This window comes from Vulpes lagopus, chromosome 1 (genome assembly GCF_018345385.1).
Source record: "Vulpes lagopus strain Blue_001 chromosome 1, ASM1834538v1, whole genome shotgun sequence".
Lineage (NCBI taxonomy): Eukaryota > Metazoa > Chordata > Mammalia > Carnivora > Canidae > Vulpes > Vulpes lagopus.
In genome coordinates, this window is record NC_054824.1 from 90,585,372 (window position 1) to 90,604,898 (window position 19,527).

At 36.0% G+C, this 19,527-nt stretch overlaps 1 protein-coding gene and 1 pseudogene across 13 annotated transcripts in view; both read right to left on the reverse strand.

The window, feature by feature from the left end:
* Positions 1 to 315: 315 nt before the first annotated feature.
* LOC121487109 lies at positions 316 to 3,095 on the reverse strand (annotated as a pseudogene).
* Positions 3,096 to 10,344: 7,249 nt separating this feature from the next.
* The window catches only part of DZIP3 (DAZ interacting zinc finger protein 3), an 86,336-nt gene continuing 77,153 nt past the window's right edge, over positions 10,345 to 19,527 (reverse strand). For all 13 annotated transcript variants that reach the window (XM_041751892.1, XM_041751902.1, XM_041751833.1 and 10 more), the window contains 7 exons: positions 19,377 to 19,478; positions 18,028 to 18,153; positions 15,830 to 15,969; positions 14,287 to 14,407; positions 13,685 to 13,828; positions 13,503 to 13,604; positions 10,345 to 11,630 (listed from right to left, as the gene is read on the reverse strand). In XM_041751892.1, coding sequence (XP_041607826.1) covers positions 11,520 to 11,630; positions 13,503 to 13,604; positions 13,685 to 13,828; positions 14,287 to 14,407; positions 15,830 to 15,969; positions 18,028 to 18,153; positions 19,377 to 19,478 — 846 coding nt within the window. In that variant the 3' untranslated portion in view covers positions 10,345 to 11,519. The remainder of the gene's footprint in view (positions 11,631 to 13,502; positions 13,605 to 13,684; positions 13,829 to 14,286; positions 14,408 to 15,829; positions 15,970 to 18,027; positions 18,154 to 19,376; positions 19,479 to 19,527) is intronic.

The following is a 19,527-nucleotide window of genomic DNA, read 5'->3' on the forward strand; positions in this document are numbered from 1 at the left end:
GTTTTGGATAGTAGTTTATTTTCAGATATGAGGTTTGCAAATATCTTCTCTCATTTAATTTGTTGCCTTTTCATTTCACTGATAGTTTCCCTTGCTTTGTACAGGTTTTACTTTGATGTGGTCCCACTTGTTTTTACTTTGTTGCCTTTGCTTTTACTGTCAGATTAAAAAAATTCATTGAAATCAATGTCAAGAAGCTTACTGCCTTTGTTTTCTTAAGTTTTTGGGTTTCAGGTCTTCAAGTATTTAATCATTTTGAGTTGATTTTCATGTGTAATGTAAAATAAGTGGTTTTGTGTGTGTGTAAAAGAAAACTTATTTTGAATGGCCTCTGGGGACTGAAAATAAGTCCCTTTGGACTTTCAGTCTCCTGGTGGTGATTGTCCTTTTCAAAAGGACAAATGTGAACAATGATTCTCATGCTTCACATTGCATCCTGGTCCACAGCATTCAGCATGGCTTGTGATACGGTTTCAAACAGGTGCTCTGGATTCATGTTTTGCTCAGGACTCCTACACCCTTTACATTTGTTTATTGCACTTGCTGCTGACCACAAAGTCCTCAGTCATCATGGGGCAGTTGATGAGATAGATACAGAGAGCAATGAAGGGACCGACCCAAAGTGTAGTACTGGCCAAACCTTTTTCAGAGAGGAGGCTGGCAAGTATGTTCATAAGGGTGTAAGGCTTGACCTGCCAACCATACTTTAGCTCATTTAGGTTCACCTAGAACTTGTATAGAACTTGGGCAATAGTCTGGACATTGATGGTGAGTCTAGCCAGTCTGATGTATAGCCAGTCAACTGTGGGTGAGATCTAGAATTCTGTGGTCACCGCCTAGGCCTGGAAGTAGGACTAATAATTATATTATCTCCTCCCTTTGTTTTATAATTTTTATTGAGGTGTAATGAATACACAATATTGTATGTTTCAGGAGTACAGCACTGATTCAAGAATTCTATTCATTACTAGGGCAGCCCCGGTGGCTCAGTGATTTAGTGCTGCATTCAGCCCAGGGCATGGTCCTGGAGACCCGGGATCGAGTCCTACGTCAGGCTCCCTGCATGGAGCCTGCTTCTCCCTCTGCCTGTGTCTCTGCCTCTCTCTCTCTGTGTCTCTCAAGAATAAATAAAATCTTAAAAAAAAATTCTATTCATTACTAAATACCCACCATAATCAATGCAGTCACTGTCACCATACAATGTTATTACAATATTATTAACTGTATCTTCTATGCTGTACCTTTCACCCCTATGACACTTATTTTATAGCTGGAAATTTGTCTCTTAAATCTCCTTTACTTCACTCAGCCCCCTCCTCTTTGGCAGCCACCAATTTGTTCTCTGTATTTAAGAGTCTCATTTTGTTGATTCATTGGTTTTGTTTTAGATCCACATATAAATGAAATCATATGGTATGTCTTTTTCAGTCTGACTTGTTTCATTTAGGTAATCCTCTATAGGTCCATTTATGTTGTCAAAAGGGCAAGATCTCATTCTTTTTTATGGCTGAGTAGTATTTCTGTGCACGTGTGTGTGTGTGTGTGTGTGTGTGTGCATGCGCACACACACACATTTATCTATTTACCTATATCCTTTTCTTGGCTATCATAAATAATGCTGCAATAAACATAGGGGTGCATATATCTTTTCAAATTCGTGTTTTTGTATTCTTTGGGTAAATACTCAGAGAAATTACTGGATCATATGGCATTTGTTTTTCATATTTTGAGAAATCTCCATACTGTTTTCCACAGTGGATGTACCAATTTACATTCCTACCAACAGTGCACAAGATTTTCTTTTTTTCCACATCCTCACCTACATTTTATTTCTTGTCTTTTTGACAATAGCTATCCTGACAGGTATAAGGTGATATCTCATTGTGGTTTTGATTTGTATTTCCCTGATATTTAGTGATGTTGAGCATCATATTGTGGGTCTGTTGACCATCTGTATTTCTGTGGAAAAATGTCTATTCAGATCCTCTGACCATTTTTTGATCAAATTACTTTTAGTTATCAAGTTGTATATGCTCTTTATATATTTTGGATATTAACCCCTTATCAGATATATTAGTTGTGAAGATCTCTCACTCAGTAGGTTGCTTTTTCATTTTGTTAATAGTTTCCTTAGCTATGCAAAAACTTTATTATGTTGTAGTTCAGTATTTTTGTAGCTTTTGTTTCCTTTGCCTGGAGATATGTCTAGAAAAATGTTGCTAAGGCTGATGTCAAAGAGATTACTGTATATATTTTCTTCTAGAAGTTTTACGGTTTCAGGTCTCACACTTAGGTCTTTGAGTTTATTTTTGTGTAGGGTGTAAGGAAGTGGTCCAGTTTCATTCTTTTGCATGTAGCTGTCCAGTTTTCCCTACACCATTTATTGAAGAGGCTTTCCCCCCCAGTGTGTTCTTGCCTCCTTTGTTGTAAATTGAGCATGTAAAATGTGGGCTTATTTCTGGGTTCCCTATTCTATTATCTATGTGTCTATTTTTGTGCCATATTGCTTTAATTATTATAGCTTTTGTAGTATATATCTTGAAGTCTAGGATTGTGATACTTCTAGTGTTGTTTTTCTCTCTTAAGATTGCTTTGGCTATTTGGGGGTTCTTTTGGCTCCATAGAAATTTTTGTATTATTTTGGTTCTGTGGGAAGTGCGGATGCTGTTTTAATCAAGATTGCATTGAATCTGTAGATTGGTTTGTATTTTTTCCTATTCAGACTTGAATGCCTTTTCTGGTTTTTTTTTTTTTTTTTCTATCACTATCCAGTTTTGAAATGCCATGATGTCTGATATGGGAGTATTTCACTGTCATTTTGTGACTGTTAACTTTTATTTTCATCTCAATATGATTTAAGTATACTAAATTTTCCAACATTGCAGATTCTGAGGGGAAAACAGGCAAATCTTTAAAGATCCCTGAAATCAGACTTGGTTTAACTCAGTAAGAATGTGAGTTATTTATTCTGCTTGGATGGTTTAATGGTTCTGAATATGGGGGGAAAAAAGGTGTTTGGATTTTCTAAAGATGCAGTGTTGTTTCTGATTAGCAGAGTTAATATTTCTAACCATATTATTTGCAGCTGACCCCATTCTAGGATTTATTTGGTTTGGTTTCGTCCAAGTTAAAAGAGGAAAGGAATGAAGTGGGGATAAAACACTTCAGGTGCTGCTTGTGCTAGAGTAGATACGTTTGTACACACAGAAGTTTCCACAGGGGTCAGGTTACTTTGTTCAGATAGCAGATCTCAGTACCTATCCTCTGTATGAATAAAACCAAATGAAATGAACTCTGGAAAATCTAAAATGAATGTACATTTTCCTTTGTGTAAACTACTGTGGTCCAAATGGAAATATCAGTCTGATCCCAACTTTCTTTTCATTGTATTTATGCTAAATATTCCTTTTGCATTTTCTGGATCTATGACTGTAAGAAACTTACACTTGACTCTAAGTGTAAAGAATTATATGTACATTTCTTGATTTTTATGATGAAATATTACAAAGGTTGAGCAAGTTGTAAAAAATGTGAATATTTTCACAATATTCTCTTAATCCACTGGCATGGAATATATTTCCATTCGTTTGTGTCATCTTCAATTTTTTTCATCAATGTTTTATGGCTTTCAGAGTACAAGTCTTTCACCTCCTTGGTTAAGTTTACTCCTAGGTATTTTATTCTTTTTGGTGTAACTTCAAATGGTATTTTAATTTTTCTGCTACAATTCTGTACATTAATTTTATATTCTGCAAATTTACTGAATACTTTTATTACTTCCAGTAGTTTTCTTAGTGGTCTTTAGGGTATTCTAATTGGAGTATCATGTCATTTGCAAACAGTGACAGTTTTACTTTTTTTTTTTTTTTTTAATTTGGATGCCTTTTATTTTTCTTGTCTGATTGCCACAGCTAGGACTTCTAGTGCTATGTTGAATAAAAGTGGTGAGAATGAATGGACACCCTTTTCTTGCTCCAGTTCATAGAGGAAAAACTTTCAGGCTTTCATCATTGGCCATATATGAAAGCCATATATGAAAAATCCATTAACTGTGGATTTTTCATATATGGCCTTCATTATGTTTCCTCTAAACCCACTGTGTTGGGAAATTTCATCATGAAAGAATGTTGTATTTTGTCACACGCTTTTACTGTATCTATTGACATGATCATACAGTTTTTATTCTTTCTCTTTTTTTATTTTTTTATTTTTTATTTTTATTTTTTATTTTTATTCTTTCTCTTGTTAATGTGATGTAATACATCAGTTAATTTGTGAATACTGAGCCACTCTTGCATCCCTGGAATAAATCCTACTTGATTGTGGGAATGATTTTTAAAAAGTATTGCTGAATTCAGTTGATACTTTTTTTTGCTGAAAATTCATGCATCTATGCTTTAATAGATACTGGCCTTTAGTGGGGTTTTTTTGGGGGGGGGTTTCAATAGTGTCTCTGACTGGTTTTGGTGTTTGGATATTTTGGCATTGTAGAATTAATTTGGAAGTTTTCCTTCCTCTTTTAATTTCTGGAATAGCTTGAGAGAACAGGTATTAAATCTTTAGGTGTTTGGTAGGATTCACCTTTGAAGCCATCTTATGAGTGACTGGTTTTTGATTACTGATTCAATTTTATTACTGGTAATTGGTCTGTTCAAATTTTCTGTTTCTTCCTGATTTAGTTTTGGAAGGTTTTATGTGTCTAAGAATTTTTCCATTTCCTGTAGGTTGTCCAATTTGTTGACATATTCTCTTATAATTTCTTGTTTTTCCTTGTGGTGTTGGATATTTCCTCTCTTCGTTTCTGATTTTGAGTCCTCTTTTTTTTTTTTTCTTTTCTTTTCTTGATGAGTTTGGCTAATGGTTTCATTTAATCCTTTCAAAGAACCAGCTCCTAGTTTCATTGATCTTTTCTTTTTCTTTCTTCTTTTTTGTCTCTATTTCATTTATCTCTAATCTTTCTTATTCCTTGTACTAGGCCTTGGTCTTTGTTCATTCTTCTTTTCCTAACTCTTCAGGTGTAAGATCAGGTGTTTTGAGAGTTCTTATTTCTTGAGGTAGGCCTGTATCATGATAAGCTTTCCTCTTAGAATTGCTTTGCTGTATCTCAAAAATTTAATCTATTGTTTTCATTTACATTTATCTTGTATTTTTTTCTAAATTTCCTCTTATTAACCCATTGTTTAGTAGCTTGTTTAGCCTCTGTGTTTGTATTTTCCAGATTTCCTTGTAATTGATTTCTAGTGTCATGCCATTGTGGTGGGAAAGATGCTTCATATGACTGAAATCTTCTAAATTTACTGAGACATTTTTTTTGTGGTCTAACATGTGATCTATCCTGGAAAATGTTTCATATACACTTGGAAAGAATGTGTATCTTGCTATTTTTGGATGGGATATTCTATAAGTCCATCTGGTCTAATGAGTTATTCAGACACTTTTTCACTTTCTGTCTGAATGATTTACATATTCACGTAAATGAATCCCCTACTATTGAATTACTGTCATTTTCTCTATGTCTGTTAATATTTGCTTTATGTATTTAGGTGCTCTTATGTTAAACACACAGGTTATTTATAACTGTTACATCCTCTGATTATATCAATCCCTTATTATATAGTGATCTTTTTTGTCTCTTCCTACAGTCTTCATTTTAAGGTCTGTTTTGTCTGATATAAGTATTGCTACCCTGGCTCTTCCCCCCCCCCGCCCTGTTTGCATCGTATATGTTTTTTCATCCCTTTACTCTTAGTCTGTATGTCTTTAGGTCTTTAGTGAACACCCTGTAGGGAGCATAGATACATCGTTTTGTTTTATACATTTGGTCTCCCTATGTCTTCTGATTATAGCATTTAGTCCACTTACATTTAAAGTAATTATTAATGGGTCTATATTGCCCTATTGTTTCCTGGTTGTTTTTGTAGCTCTTCTGTTCTTCTTCTGTTGCTCTTCTCTTATGGTTTGGTAGATTTCTTTAGTATTATGCTTGGATTCCTTTGTCTTTATTTTTGTGTATCTATTATAGGTTTTTGATTTGGGGTTACCAATAGCTTCATATATAACATTTTATGTGTATAACAGTCTATATTAAGTTGATGGTTCTTAAACTGGAAACATTCTAAAAACACAAATTTTTAGTTCTCCCTCAACATTTTATGTATTTTCATATTTTATATTTTTTATTTTATCCCTTAACTGTTTTTGTTTTAGATATGATTTACTTTATTGCTTTTGTGTTTTAATTCCATACTGGCTTTAGAAGTGATTAAACTTCCTTTACATGTTTGCTTTCAGTCATTACCTTTTTTCCTTTCCTTTTTTTTAGTCCTGATTATGGCCTTTTCTCTCAACTCCCTTTAACATTTCTTATAAGGCTAGTTCAGTGGTGATGAACCCCTTTCCTTGAAAGTTTCTCTCCTATTTTGAATGATAACCTTGCTGGGTAGAGTGTTCTTAGTTACAGGTGGTTTTTCTTTTTGCTTTCACACCTTGACTATTATCATGCTACTCTCTTCTGGCCTTCAAAGTTTCTGCTGAGAAGTTGGCTAGTATTATGGGTTTTCCTTTGTATATAACTGTTTTCTCTTTTTACTTTAAAAATTCCCTCTTGAAATATCAGAAAGGGAGATGGAACATAAAGACTCCTAACTCTGGGAAACGAACTGGGGGTGGTGGAAGGGGAGGAGGTCGGGGGGTGGGGGTGAGTGGGTGATGGGCACTGAGGGGGACACTTGACGGGATGAGCACTGGGTGTTATTCTTTATGTTGGTAAATTGAACACCAATAAATTAATTTATTAAAAAAAATTCCCTCTTTATGATTACTTTTTGCAATTTCAATTCTTTTGTCTCTTGGTGTGGACTTCCAGCTTTCATCTTGTTTAGGGATCTCTGCGATTCCTGAATGTGGATATGTTTCCTTCCCCAGATTAGTTTCTAGTATTCTTTAAAAAAGTTATCTGCCCCTTCTTTTTTCTGCTTTTTCTGTGATCCCTAGAACACAAATATTATGCATAATAATATTGCAGAGGTCCCTTAATCTATCCCCATTTTTAATTTCTTTTTCTTTATGCGGTCAGCTTGGTGGTTTTCTATTACCCCATCTTCCAGAATCTTGATTCATTCTTCTACATATTCTAATTTGCTGTTATTCCCTCTAGTGCAATTTTAATTTGTTATTGAATTCTTCATTTGTTTTTCTACTTATTTGTGGAAGTTCTCACCGAGTTTATCCATTCTTAAGTCCATTGACTATGACCATTACTTTTAATGCTTTATCAGGCATATTGCTTCTTTCAGTTTTTGTTCTTTTCTCTGATATTGTCTTATTCTTTCAATTGGTACATATTCATCTCTCTCATTTTGCTTAACCTTGTTTCTATGTATTAGATCAGCTCCATCTCCTTGTCTTAAAAGGAGCGGCCTTGTGTAGAAGAGGCCCTGTGGTGCCCTATAGCACAATCATCCCTAGTCACCAAACCAAGCACTGCAGGGATATCTCTTATGTGGGCTGCTCATGTACAGCTTTTGTGGCTAAGCTACTTTAGTTTTTATCTCAGCCCGCTGCAATGACCCAGTGACTGCTCTGGGCACACTGGGCATTGTTTGGTCCTTGTGCTGATGAGATGCCTGTCAAGGCCCTATGTTGGGCAGAGTTAGCAATCAGTGTTAACTGACTGCAATTAGCCTCTCTGCCAACTGCTGGCACACCCAACAGCAGGACTTGCTCCTTGCAAGGCCAACTGAGACTTTCATTGGTGGGCTGTGGTCAGACTAGGCAGCTGCAGGAGCCAAAAGTGGCTGAGCTTGCTTCCTGTGCAGCCAGCGAAGAGGCTCAGTTGGTGAAACTGTGGGCACACTGGTGGAGTTATCTTCCCCTCTGCACATGGTAGGAGTCACTTTATGGAGTGTTGCTGGTCCTGGTCAGTGGTGGATGCAGGATGCCTACAGAGGAAGGTAGGTTAGATGGGGTGAGTCTGTGGAGAAACCCAGGGGCAAAGCATGCAAGCAATGCTAGCAAGACAGGAAGAGTGTTAACACTGGCTCACACATGTCTTGTTTTCCTGGCTAGAGGAAAAAGTATGCTAGACCCTGATTTTAAAGCTCCTGATATTAAACCCCATTGGTTTTCAAGGCCACATATTATGAGCATTTGCCTTCCCAATGTGGGTCCCCTGTTCCTGGGGTGTCTGGTGTGAGGTCTGATCCTTTTTGCTTCTCCATGCTTGTGGTCTCCCTCCCATTTGTGGTTAGTCTTCCAGGGGTTTTGGTTCCCAACCATTTCTCCACCCCTCCTACTTACCCTTTTCGATGTGGCCTCTTCTCTACAGTTGACTGTGAAAATCTGTTCTGCAGGTTTTCAAGTCATTTTCAGAGTTAGTTGCATAGACATAGCTGCTGAGTGGCCTGTGGGGTGAAGTGAGCTCAAGTTCCTTCTACTCTGCCATCTTCCCTGAATTTTCTCTCCTCCATTCATTTTAATAAGGGTAGTTGAAGATAAAAAACACTTAAGAATTTTATCAAGGAGTAAATTCCAACACGTTGATGGACTAAATAGAAGGTTTGGTACTTTGGGAATTAAGACTAATAAATGTTCATTTAAGAACACTAACTCAGGGATCCCTGGGTGGCGCAGCGGTTTGGCGCTTGTCTTTGGCCCAGGGCGCGATCCTGGAGACCCGGGATCGAGTCCCACATTGGGCTCCCGGTGCATGGAGCCTGCTTCTCCCTCTGCCTGTGTCTCTGCCTCTCTCTCTCTCTCTCTGTGACTATCATAAATAAATAAAAATTAAAAAAAAAAAAAAAAAAAAAGAACACTAACTCAGGCAAGTAGTCTTTTTCCCATTTTATAGAAGTTTTGGTTGAGAAAAGTAATTTGTTCATGATTGCACAACATGTAAAAAATGCGAGTTCGACAATTCAAACACAGATCTGCCTGAGAAAGCCACTTTCTTCTACACCAACGTTTTTCAAATTTTAGCATGCTCCAGAATACCTGGTGTGCTCATTCCAAACACAGATTCCTACATAGACTCTTGGAATATGTATCATTTATAAACAGCAGGTAAATGTGATGTGGTCCAGGATCCATATTAACAGGAGTCCAATAACTCTGAAAACTGCCTACTCAAGAAAATCAGAAATCCTGTATCTTGTTATTGTCATCTGGCTATACACCAGAATATTCCTTAACTACTGTAGTTCTGGAAGTCTTATCTAAGAGACTATCTGATAAGGCATCCCAGGAACATTTTATAAATGTAGAAGATTCTTGCTAAATTTGAATTTAGTAAAAATAAGCTTACCTTCCCTGAATTAGCCATAAAATATAATTTATCATCAAGGCTGGGGCACTGCTGAGAATGAAAGGGAGCACTATTATGTCAAAACAATAAGCATTAATTGGAACCATCCTAAGCAAATCAAGAATCTGAAGGAAAAGTCAGCAGACTATTATATATTTAGACACTCAGTATCATGTTCCTAGTCCAAAAAAAATCAATTGGTTTACCATCTTTCATTTTGACAAATATTTACAAGGAAGGAAAAACTACTTTTCTTGTTTGCACAGTCAACCCAAAATGGGGATACAGCCCTGAAGTACTAGAAGAGAACACTAGCTAAGGGACAGAAGATCTGCATTCAAATCCCAAAATGCTATTCTGTAGCTATAACTATGGATCTGTAGAATTGGACATGACTTTCAAAAGTACAATCCTACCTACTACATATCAGCTACTGTGCTGAGTCCTCAGGTCCTATCCTCAGACCCAAGATATGATCGTAGGCAAAATATAGTTATGAGGGTGAAGTCTAGAGGATTATTAAAGACCCTACAAGCTCGGATATTTTATGATTCTACAAGTCTCCATGAATGCCTTCTTGGGTATTTTACTTATTGTCAGAAAAAAAAAAAAACCCACAATTAAACAGATATAAATGTTTTAAATAGATTTAAAGTAGTTTCAGGATACATTTAAATTGAAACACAGATAAAATCTTTCCCACATGGAAGTGAAATTGGAGTTGTAAACAAACTAAGAAACAGTTGTTTTACAAGATAATTTGCCATAGAACCATGACCTCAAGGTGTCAGACGAGATAATTACATTAGAGGCCTTATAATTTCTGTATTTTTCAATTCCAAGACATTCTTGGCATTCTAAGTGTCTAGAAGACTGCCCTCATTTTTGGATATCTTCCTCCACGTTTTCCAATCTATTGTCATTACAGAAGAAAACATTTAGCATACAATTATAGAAATAGCAGTTTTAAATAGAGATTTAAAGTAACTTCAAGATACATTTACACTGAAATACACAGATAAAATAGTTGCTGAGTCAAAACACTTATTTCAATAATTTATGGAAACAAATATGAACCAAGTAACATCTTACACCATAACTGAATTCTTCAGATTTTTTTAACTACAGACATGTACAACACTTACAACATTTACACAATACTATTTTCAAAATAGGTTTTTGACCTCTAAAAACAGTTCCTAGTGACAAGCTTTAGATAGCAGCTTAGCCCAATAAATATCAACTTTGTCATAAGTAGCATCTGCATACAAACAGTCCCCCAAACCCTGCAGCATGACAAAGTGAAAATAAACTTCTAAGGCAGAAAAAAGAATCAAGTGTAAGGTCCAATGACAATGTTTACAAATGACCATAAGATCTCAATTATTCAACTGAGCAAGTGACTTAATTTACACATTAACTCATTTTTATTTCCTGATTTGGGGAATATTTATGCTATACCTACTGTGCAAGGCATTGAGAACACAAAGGAGGATCAGACATGGTCCCAGTAGTGTGCTGTTAAATGTTTAACAAGTTCTTGGGAAGAGAAGCCCTGACTTACAACATTTACAAATTTCTATGGTGTAAATACTCCCACTATGGCAGATTTCAAGCTATGAACAAACTATTATTAGATAAGCTCCAACACACCACTATATGGCCCCCACACTCAAGTAGCTCATAATCTTTTTGTGGACACATATTTAGAGGCCAGAGAAGAATGGGGAAGATAGGGGCAAATTTTAAATAATTCAATTATGTATTTTGTAAGCAGTTTTAAAACTTAAAAGAAACAATAAGGTGTATGGAATTTTCCTACTTTTTTGCTGTTCCACTTTTCCTCTTAAATTTATTTCAGGAAATTAAAATGTAGCATATTTGGGGAATAGTAAAGGAAAAGTGGAATAAGAAGGAAAAAGCATAGATCTTAGGATGTTTTTTTCTTGTCTAACAATGATGTTTACATTGGAAGAAAATGCTTAACATATGGGCAAATACAATGTAAGTTTTAAAATTTAAGCCCTTTCCGCTCCAAGTCCTGAAGGTTTGTCCTGTCCTCTTTGGCTGCAGCTTTGATGAGATTAGCTAGCTTCTTTTACACAAAACTAAAGAGTACACTGCTTCACAACACTCACACTATCAGTTCATAACAAAAGGCAAAACTAAATTCTGGAATCTGATAACTGAACTTCCTTTGCATAATCACACCCTTGGATCAGATCTTGGGCAAGTGTCGGCTGGGGTGACCCGGAAATTCTTCTGGTAACAAAACATGGAGTCTGCAGGTTGGGCATGTCCCCTGTTGCATCAGCCAAGGTCTAATGCACTAAGGAGCAAAAATATTCATGTCAGTTTCTCTGACTTAGCCTAGCAGAGGCAACTGGTACTCTATATAATAAGTTACCTTATCTAGTAAATTGCCAAGCCAATTGCTGTAATAATGGCATTTTCTCTGTAATTCGCTGAGTAATACAGCTTGTAACAGAACACCTTTCAGCAAGTTCATGTGATTAGGATCCTTTCCCCAACCCCAATTTTCAGGATGACTTAGCAACTCTTCTTAACAAGAAGGCTGGGGATCCCTGGGTGGCGCAGCAGTTTGGCGCCTGCCTTTGGCCCAGGGCGCGATCCTGGAGACCCGGGATCGAATCCCACATAGGGCTCCCGGTGCATGGAGCCTGCTTCTCCCTCTGCCTGTGTCTCTGCCTCTCTCTCTCTCTCTCTCTGTGACTATCATAAATTAAAAAAAAAAAAATCAAGAAGGCTGAGGGAATCTGCTACGTATTTTTCCTCTGGTTTATTATACATTGTTATTTTTAATCCAGAAAAAAATGGTAACATATGAAAGTCACCAAGACCCTGTATCAAGTGTTTATGGTGTTTTGAACTTAAAATCCCTGGATGATGGATATACTTTTCAGATGGCTCTTTGGTGACAATGATGGTATGAACCATCTGTTACATCATTTGCTTGAATACTAACTTTCCAAAAACAAACCAATTTTACCTGTATAAATAATGAGAGCCAAGGCAGATAAGAGATTAAGAATAGGCACTATATGGGCACCTGGGTTGCTCAGTGGTTTGAACATCTGCCTTTGGCTCAGGTCATGATCCCAGGGTCCTGGGATTGAGTCCCGCATCAGGTTCCCTGTGGAAGTCTGCTGCTCTCTCTGCCTCTCTCTCTCTCTGCCTCATGAATAAATAAGTAAAATCTTAAACAAAACAAAACAAAACAAAAAACCCACTATATATTAGGCCCACTAACTGTAACCCTAAAAAGTAACCTGAATGGGTTATCTGTTTTCCATTATATGGGCAATGGCACAGAGTAATAAGTTTCATGAAACATTTATTTTCTAAATGGGTAGGACTTTAACAACTTCAAAAGACTAAGTATCTTTCCCGATATTTTGGCATTAGCCTGTGTCTATTTCTTCATATCAGAATAGAATGAATATATAATTCTGTATTAGGTATCACATATCTTTGAAATCATGTTTTACAGATATGGCTTGAATGAGCTAGCTACTGTTCACTTCCCTGAGGAGACTTTATGTAAGATTGTATTTTCCCGGATCAAATTACATCTTTATACCAGAAGACTTGGATCATAAATTGTATATCAATAGCATTTGCACAGCAACACCACCAGGAATTAATCTATATAAAGTGCCAAAAATCAATGAAAGATATGCTAGTCTTGTATTTTTCTAAAATCAAAACTAAAACCTGAGCATCTAAAGAGCAAATACAAGAGCCTGGACAGACTATTAAGGTAAATCTTATGCTTTATAGGAGGCCATCAGTACATGGGAATAAAGGACACTATATGTTTATAGCCAATCAAGGTGAAGGAACACTATTGCTAAACTGCCACTGAATCGCTATGTCAATTAACATTCCTTCCAGTTCTATTCAAGGGAACCACTTCATATTATTTCAATCTCATTGTTATCTCCTCTTTTCCTGTAAGGTGTATGGAGATCTGAGAAAGCACAGTGCAAACTGGGGCTAGGTACAGGGAAGCAGGTGTAAATGTTTCTGTGTGGTACTCTAAAGCCCTGAGTTATATTCTGTGGAAGTCAGGACACAGCAATAGCTGATGATACATGTATATGATTTCAAGTAAGGCAGCATGAATCTCGCTTAGTTGTTTTAAAGGAAAAATATTTAAAAGGTAAGTTTAAAGGGTTACCTGAGAGTGGAATTTGTGAGCACAAGGCAAAACAGAGAGGTTTTCTGGAGAGAGATTCTCATGACAGATCACACAAGGCTCCTCTTCTTCCTCATCATCATCCTAGGGAAAATACACATAAGGTTCAATTCAGCTCATTTTTTTCTCCCAAATTTAAATGTACTTAAAATCAACAGTCTCACCAAATTATTAGCTCCTTCCCATGAGGCAGGCCCTTGTGAACTAAGGGGCCTCCAGGCTGGTTTTGGAGGCTGGGCAGCATTAGATTGTGGAGGAGTGTGGCTAGGTGAAACACAGTTACCATTTGGCATAGATTTTCCTTGACTCTGAAAACAAGAATATTGTATTTTTTTTCAAGTGTTCTAAAACAGGAAGAACAGAATAGCACAGAAAATGAAGTACAGTAAAGAATTAGCAAAAGGGTAAAGGTCAATTAGACTCATGAGAAATCTTGATACAAAATGTTAGCAACATTACTTGTTTTCTTCCCCTGGCTCTGAGTACACAACACAACTGTATATGCTTTTAATTAAAACAAGTCTTTACAAAAATAAGAAAAAAGTCTTCCTTAAGAGTCAAAGCAACCTAGGATAAATTTCAAGATCAGTTTTATTCTAGAATCATCAGGTAGTATTTCAAAAAGACTTCCTATATCATTTGTTAAATTTAAGTTGAATTGTTAATGGACAATTTAATATAATAGGTTATTGATTTATAGACATAAAGATGATTAAAACCACTTACTACTACACAGAAGGGCAGAGAGATAGCATTTTGTTTTTACCTGTGATCTCTTGGGATCAATAAATTGGGAAATCTTATACACAATTTCATCAAATGTCAGTCCAGATAAGGACTTTCCATGAATGTCCTTCAATTTCCGTAAGAAATCTGTAAGCTCCTTTCTGGAAGAGATCAAAGAAAGAGCAGTGGTGAATTTTTCCTAATGCCTTGGGGTGCGCCCCGTGCCCACAAGATACAAAATCCTATTCTAGGATTTATATGCAGCAGGATATAGATGTGGCCCTTTAGATAGATCTCTGAGCTAAAGTCTACTAAAGTTTAATATTCTTTCCAAAAACAGGTTTTGTTTTTGAAAGCTTGTATGAAAATTGAATTTGTTACCTCTTACTATGTAACTGAGCTCTTTATATCGTGTCTCCAATAGCTTTTACTCAGGACTAAAATGCTCCTTTTTAACTATATTACTATAGGTCTGTCTCTCTTCTGTGTTAATTTTACTGTTGTAAAACTCAAAACAAAGATTACACAGAACAGTGAAGCTAAATTAAGACACATTAAATATTCCTAGTTTTTTTTTTTTTTTTTAAGATTTTGACTTTTTTTTGAGAGAGAGAAAGCGTGCAAGAGCGAGCACACAAGCAGGTGGGGGTGGGAGACGAAGAAGTAGGCTCCCCATGCAGCAGGGAGCCCAATGTGGGCCAGATCCCAGGACCCTGGGACCATGACCCCCAACTGAAGGCAGATGCTCAACCAACTGAACCACTCAGGCACCCCTCTGTTTTTTTTTATCAGACAGTTAGTATGTTCTTTTTCAATTCCCATAGTCCACAGACCCAAGGCCTCTAAATATATTTTTGGTAGGACAGACCAGGATGAAATATTTTCTTTCCCAAATGAAGTGTCAGGTCATCAGCCTAACAAAAACTACCTTTGATTTACTATTCATTTTATACAACAACTCTATTACAGTTCTATTTTCATTATCTATTCACTATCATTATCTATTCATACTTATAAAACCACAATCTAATCCTGAAGCATAACAATGTTATTAAATAAAAATATTAGGCTTCAAATGAAAATACTGGTTAAAAACTTAAGCGAAAAAAAAAAAATCTTTCTGCCAAAGTCAGCACTGTGAAAAGCACACTAAAACCATTTCTTGCATTTAACTATGTTCTATAACAAAAACTAAGAGCCCTTAATAAAATTAAGGAAAGAGGAGAGTAAAACCTGATGTTTGGGCTTATATAGCATACAATCAACCTAAAATTCACTTTGGAAAGAGGTTATTAAGATAATCATTACAGTTTGTGGCATTAAAATTGGATAGGTTTATAACTAGTTGTACTTTTATTAATCTTAAGTTATGAGAGAATAGGTTTTTAAATTTAGGTTTGCTCATTTGTTAAATTTAGTGAAGAGGTTTAGCATTTATATTGAACACTATTCCTTTAAATTTCATTTTCTTTACCAAGGCCACAGTAAGGAAATATATTTATGTTTGTTTCGTTGCCCTAATTATGGTTATGGAAACTGTAGAGTATTAATCTGTACTCACAACTAAATAAAAATTAAGGTACCTGGTTTGTTGTGGAAAAGCAGTTTTCAGCCTGTCTGTAATCCTCTCCCAGTTCATCATGGGGGGATCACTTCCCAGACCTGCACTGGGAGACACAGCCTCTCCCACAGGTGCCGGCACAGTCCAGGCTATACCAGTCATCTGTAAGGAGCACAGTTATAACCCATCAGCCTCAGTTATTAGGAAGTAACTTGGTATTTCCATACTTCAGAAAATGGGTAGAATGAAGAAGAGGAATAGTAACATATACATTCCTTTTTCAGAGTTGTATTTTTTGTTTTAATATATATATATATTTTTATTGAAGTTCGATTTGCCAACATTTTTTTTTTTTTTTTAATTTATGATAGGCACACAGTGAGAGAGAGAGAAGCAGAGACATAGGCAGAGGGAGAAGCAGGCTCCATGCACCGGGAGCCCGACGTGGGATTCGATCCCGGGTCTCCAGGATCGCGCCCCGGGCCAAAGGCAGGCGCCAAACCGCTGCGCCACCCAGGGATCCCTGGATTTGCCAACATATAATACCAGTGCTTATCCTGTCAAGTGCCCTCCTCAGTGCCCATCGCCTAATCACCCCATTAGAGTTTGATTTAACTAGCACAATAGTATTTATTGTTTATGATTACCCTTATTTTAAAAGGGGAACATGTGAGTCTCAGCAACTGTAAGTATACAGAAATACAGAGTATTTATTGCTGTTATTTTAAAAAACTAGAAACAACCTACTCTGCTGATAGGGGAATCAATCCTTAAAGAACAGATCTATATACCTAAGTATGAGATGTCATGAAATATTTCATTTTTTAAAAAAAGTCTGTGGTAATATTAAATTAAAAAATATATATGCATAGAAAAAGGTGTCAAGTTCTAAACAATCTTGTAAACAGTGATTATTTCCTGGGATTTAACCACAGGGTAATTTTGCTTTCTACTTTGTATATTTCCATGTTATTTGATTTTTTATTATTATTTTTCTAATTATAAAAGTTTATGCTAAAGTTGAATTTTCAAAAAAATAAAGATGAGAATACTATTAGAATGTCTGCCCAAGTCTCATGAATGTTACAGAGAGAGGTGGTGTGAAGTTGCAGTGACACCTCTGAGCCATGAAACCATCAAAGTTTTGCCATATGGTAGTTTCTTCTTAGAAGCTTTAAGATTCCAATTAATATCAGCAAGTGAATGTTTTCATCTGATTACTAGGATAATTATAAACATGACAACTTTTACCTAAGGTTCTATAGGTTACTCACGAAAACTAACAGATACTGAAATAACTGAAATAACTCATACAAAGCCTACTAAGTCAGAGGAGAATACTGCCCAGAAACTGGGTTTGCCTCAATATCAAGCTTTTCCTCAGGAATCAGAAAGTAATCTTATTAGAAGGCTGAGGTACTTTAAAGTTTTCAATAAAGTTTTACATATATAGCTCCGCATATGACGAGCAACATCGTGATATCACAGGGATAACATGTTAACTGATACCACATCTGTTTAAGACCTATATACATATTTGTTTGCAGAGGCAGACTCTACAAAAATGAGTCCATCTAACTGTATATTTCAAAGGGAGACTGTTTGTAGGTACAAAAACTGACTAGAATATATTTATGGAAAAGTCAAGATTAGAGAATTTTTCATTATATATTTAACATCCACCTTCTAGGAGAAGTTATTTTTTTTTAAATATAGAATGTTTACCTTCGCCAAGATTACAACTAATAATCCTAATCATTTAAAATTTCTCTGCTGCTTCAGGTTTGGATAAGGCTTTCTGGCTAGTTGTAGATAGGAAGATTCCTAACTTTACAGTGGAATACATTCCAAGATGGTGCTAGTTATATTTATAGATAAAGTTGAAACACTGTTCTACTTACTATTCCTATGTGTGTATTAATCTTTCCAAACATGCTAAAATACAGTTATTAAAAATGTCATTTACCCTGTATTGTTGCCTATTATAGATGCAAAACTTTAAAATCCTATAAGAATTATCTACTATAAAAATGTATTAATCAGCTAATGAAATAATGTAAGTAATGCTCCTAGCACAGTGCCTCAAATAGAACAATTCATCCAATTTTCATTCAATTATCCTCCCCTCCACTACTACCACCACTTATCAAATAAATAGATGACATTCACTCAAGAAATCTACTGTGGTGAAATAGATTTTCACCAAAAAAAGATCTGTACCAGGGGGGCTCTAGGCTGGCCAGGTGCAGAGATGACTCCAGGGCAAACGGCAGGCATCTGAGGAACAGTGAGTATGGGTCTAAAGAAAGATTCTTTCACAAGGGGTCTTCCCAAGAACTGCTGCATCTAAAACAGAAAAGGTTACAAAAACAAAAACCCTATACATTTATATTTATATACGCAATGATCTAAACTCAGAAAACAATGGGGGGAAAAAGCAATTTGAAATCTAGATACAAAGCACCAGCATTACACGTGGTATTTTCCTAAGAGTTAACTGTAGGAATATTTGGAAAAGCAAAGGGCAGTCAAATATACTAAAGAACAGAGACAAGAAGTGGGTTCTAGTCTTACCTTCTTTCTACCTAGTTAGGTAACTCTGTCATTTACATTAATATATTCCTTATCAGGGTAGTTGGGTATGATGAAGTTCTAAACCTAGCATAAGAATGTTCATAATGTAGTGCTTCTATAAAAACTGAACTGACCAAAAACATAAGAGGCAATACTGCATTCTAAAGACCCTGGTGTATACCATATTATGCTTTTAGTTTTGGATTCTGCTTTTGAAATTGTATAACTCCACACAATTCATATACTAAAGTTCTCTGATACACTCAACTATTTACAGATATAACATTTTCAAAGTTCAACTACAAGCAGGAATGCTGTTGAAAACTGATGTGCCACTAAATATCTCACACATATTTCCAGATCTGATAATAAAAATTATCACCTAAGGGTTCTCTCCTAAACGTTGTTTTGGAAAGCTGTGTGAATTATACTGATTTAAGGTACTATGTTTCCTAGAAGATAATATAAATAATGCGACAGAGAGCTATCTAGTTGAGACCCACTGATTCCCGACAATAAACAGGGAAGGGGCATCAATGGAAGCTGTGAAAGGTAGAATAAAAGAAAAGTTAAGGAAAAGAATGTCAAAAGTAGAAGTGGAGGGATGAAGTCTAGCCAGCTAGGGTACTATGCCAAGATGTTTTAGTCATCAGGGTAACCTGAGAGCATGGGAATTCTGTACATTCATCAGTTTTCTCCTACACTGCAGCTGGGATTGACAGGATGAATGAAAATACATTACTTCTTTAGATACTAAATGCCTTTCTATAATCCAGTGATAATACAACTATATACTGGCCTCAGCTAAGCCAGCCAACTAGTTATATTATCTGGAGATAATATAGCAAAAATGGACATAATTACAAACGGTATGTACAACATGTGCCTATTCTATTTTGAACACACTTCAAATATACTGAATATTCACTATTATATAGCCTTTAACAGTTCATGAAGATAAAGATTGCCATTTTTCAAAATGTCATATTTCTTACCAGTATCTCAGGACTAGGTGGTGGTGGTGGTAGTTGGATTGGAGGCAGGGTACTCAAGGCAAACCCTTGCTTCACCTTGTTAATTTGTTCATTGTACTGTGTCTAGTAGAAGAAGAGAAACAATATTTTAGAGCAAAATCAACTTCAAAGA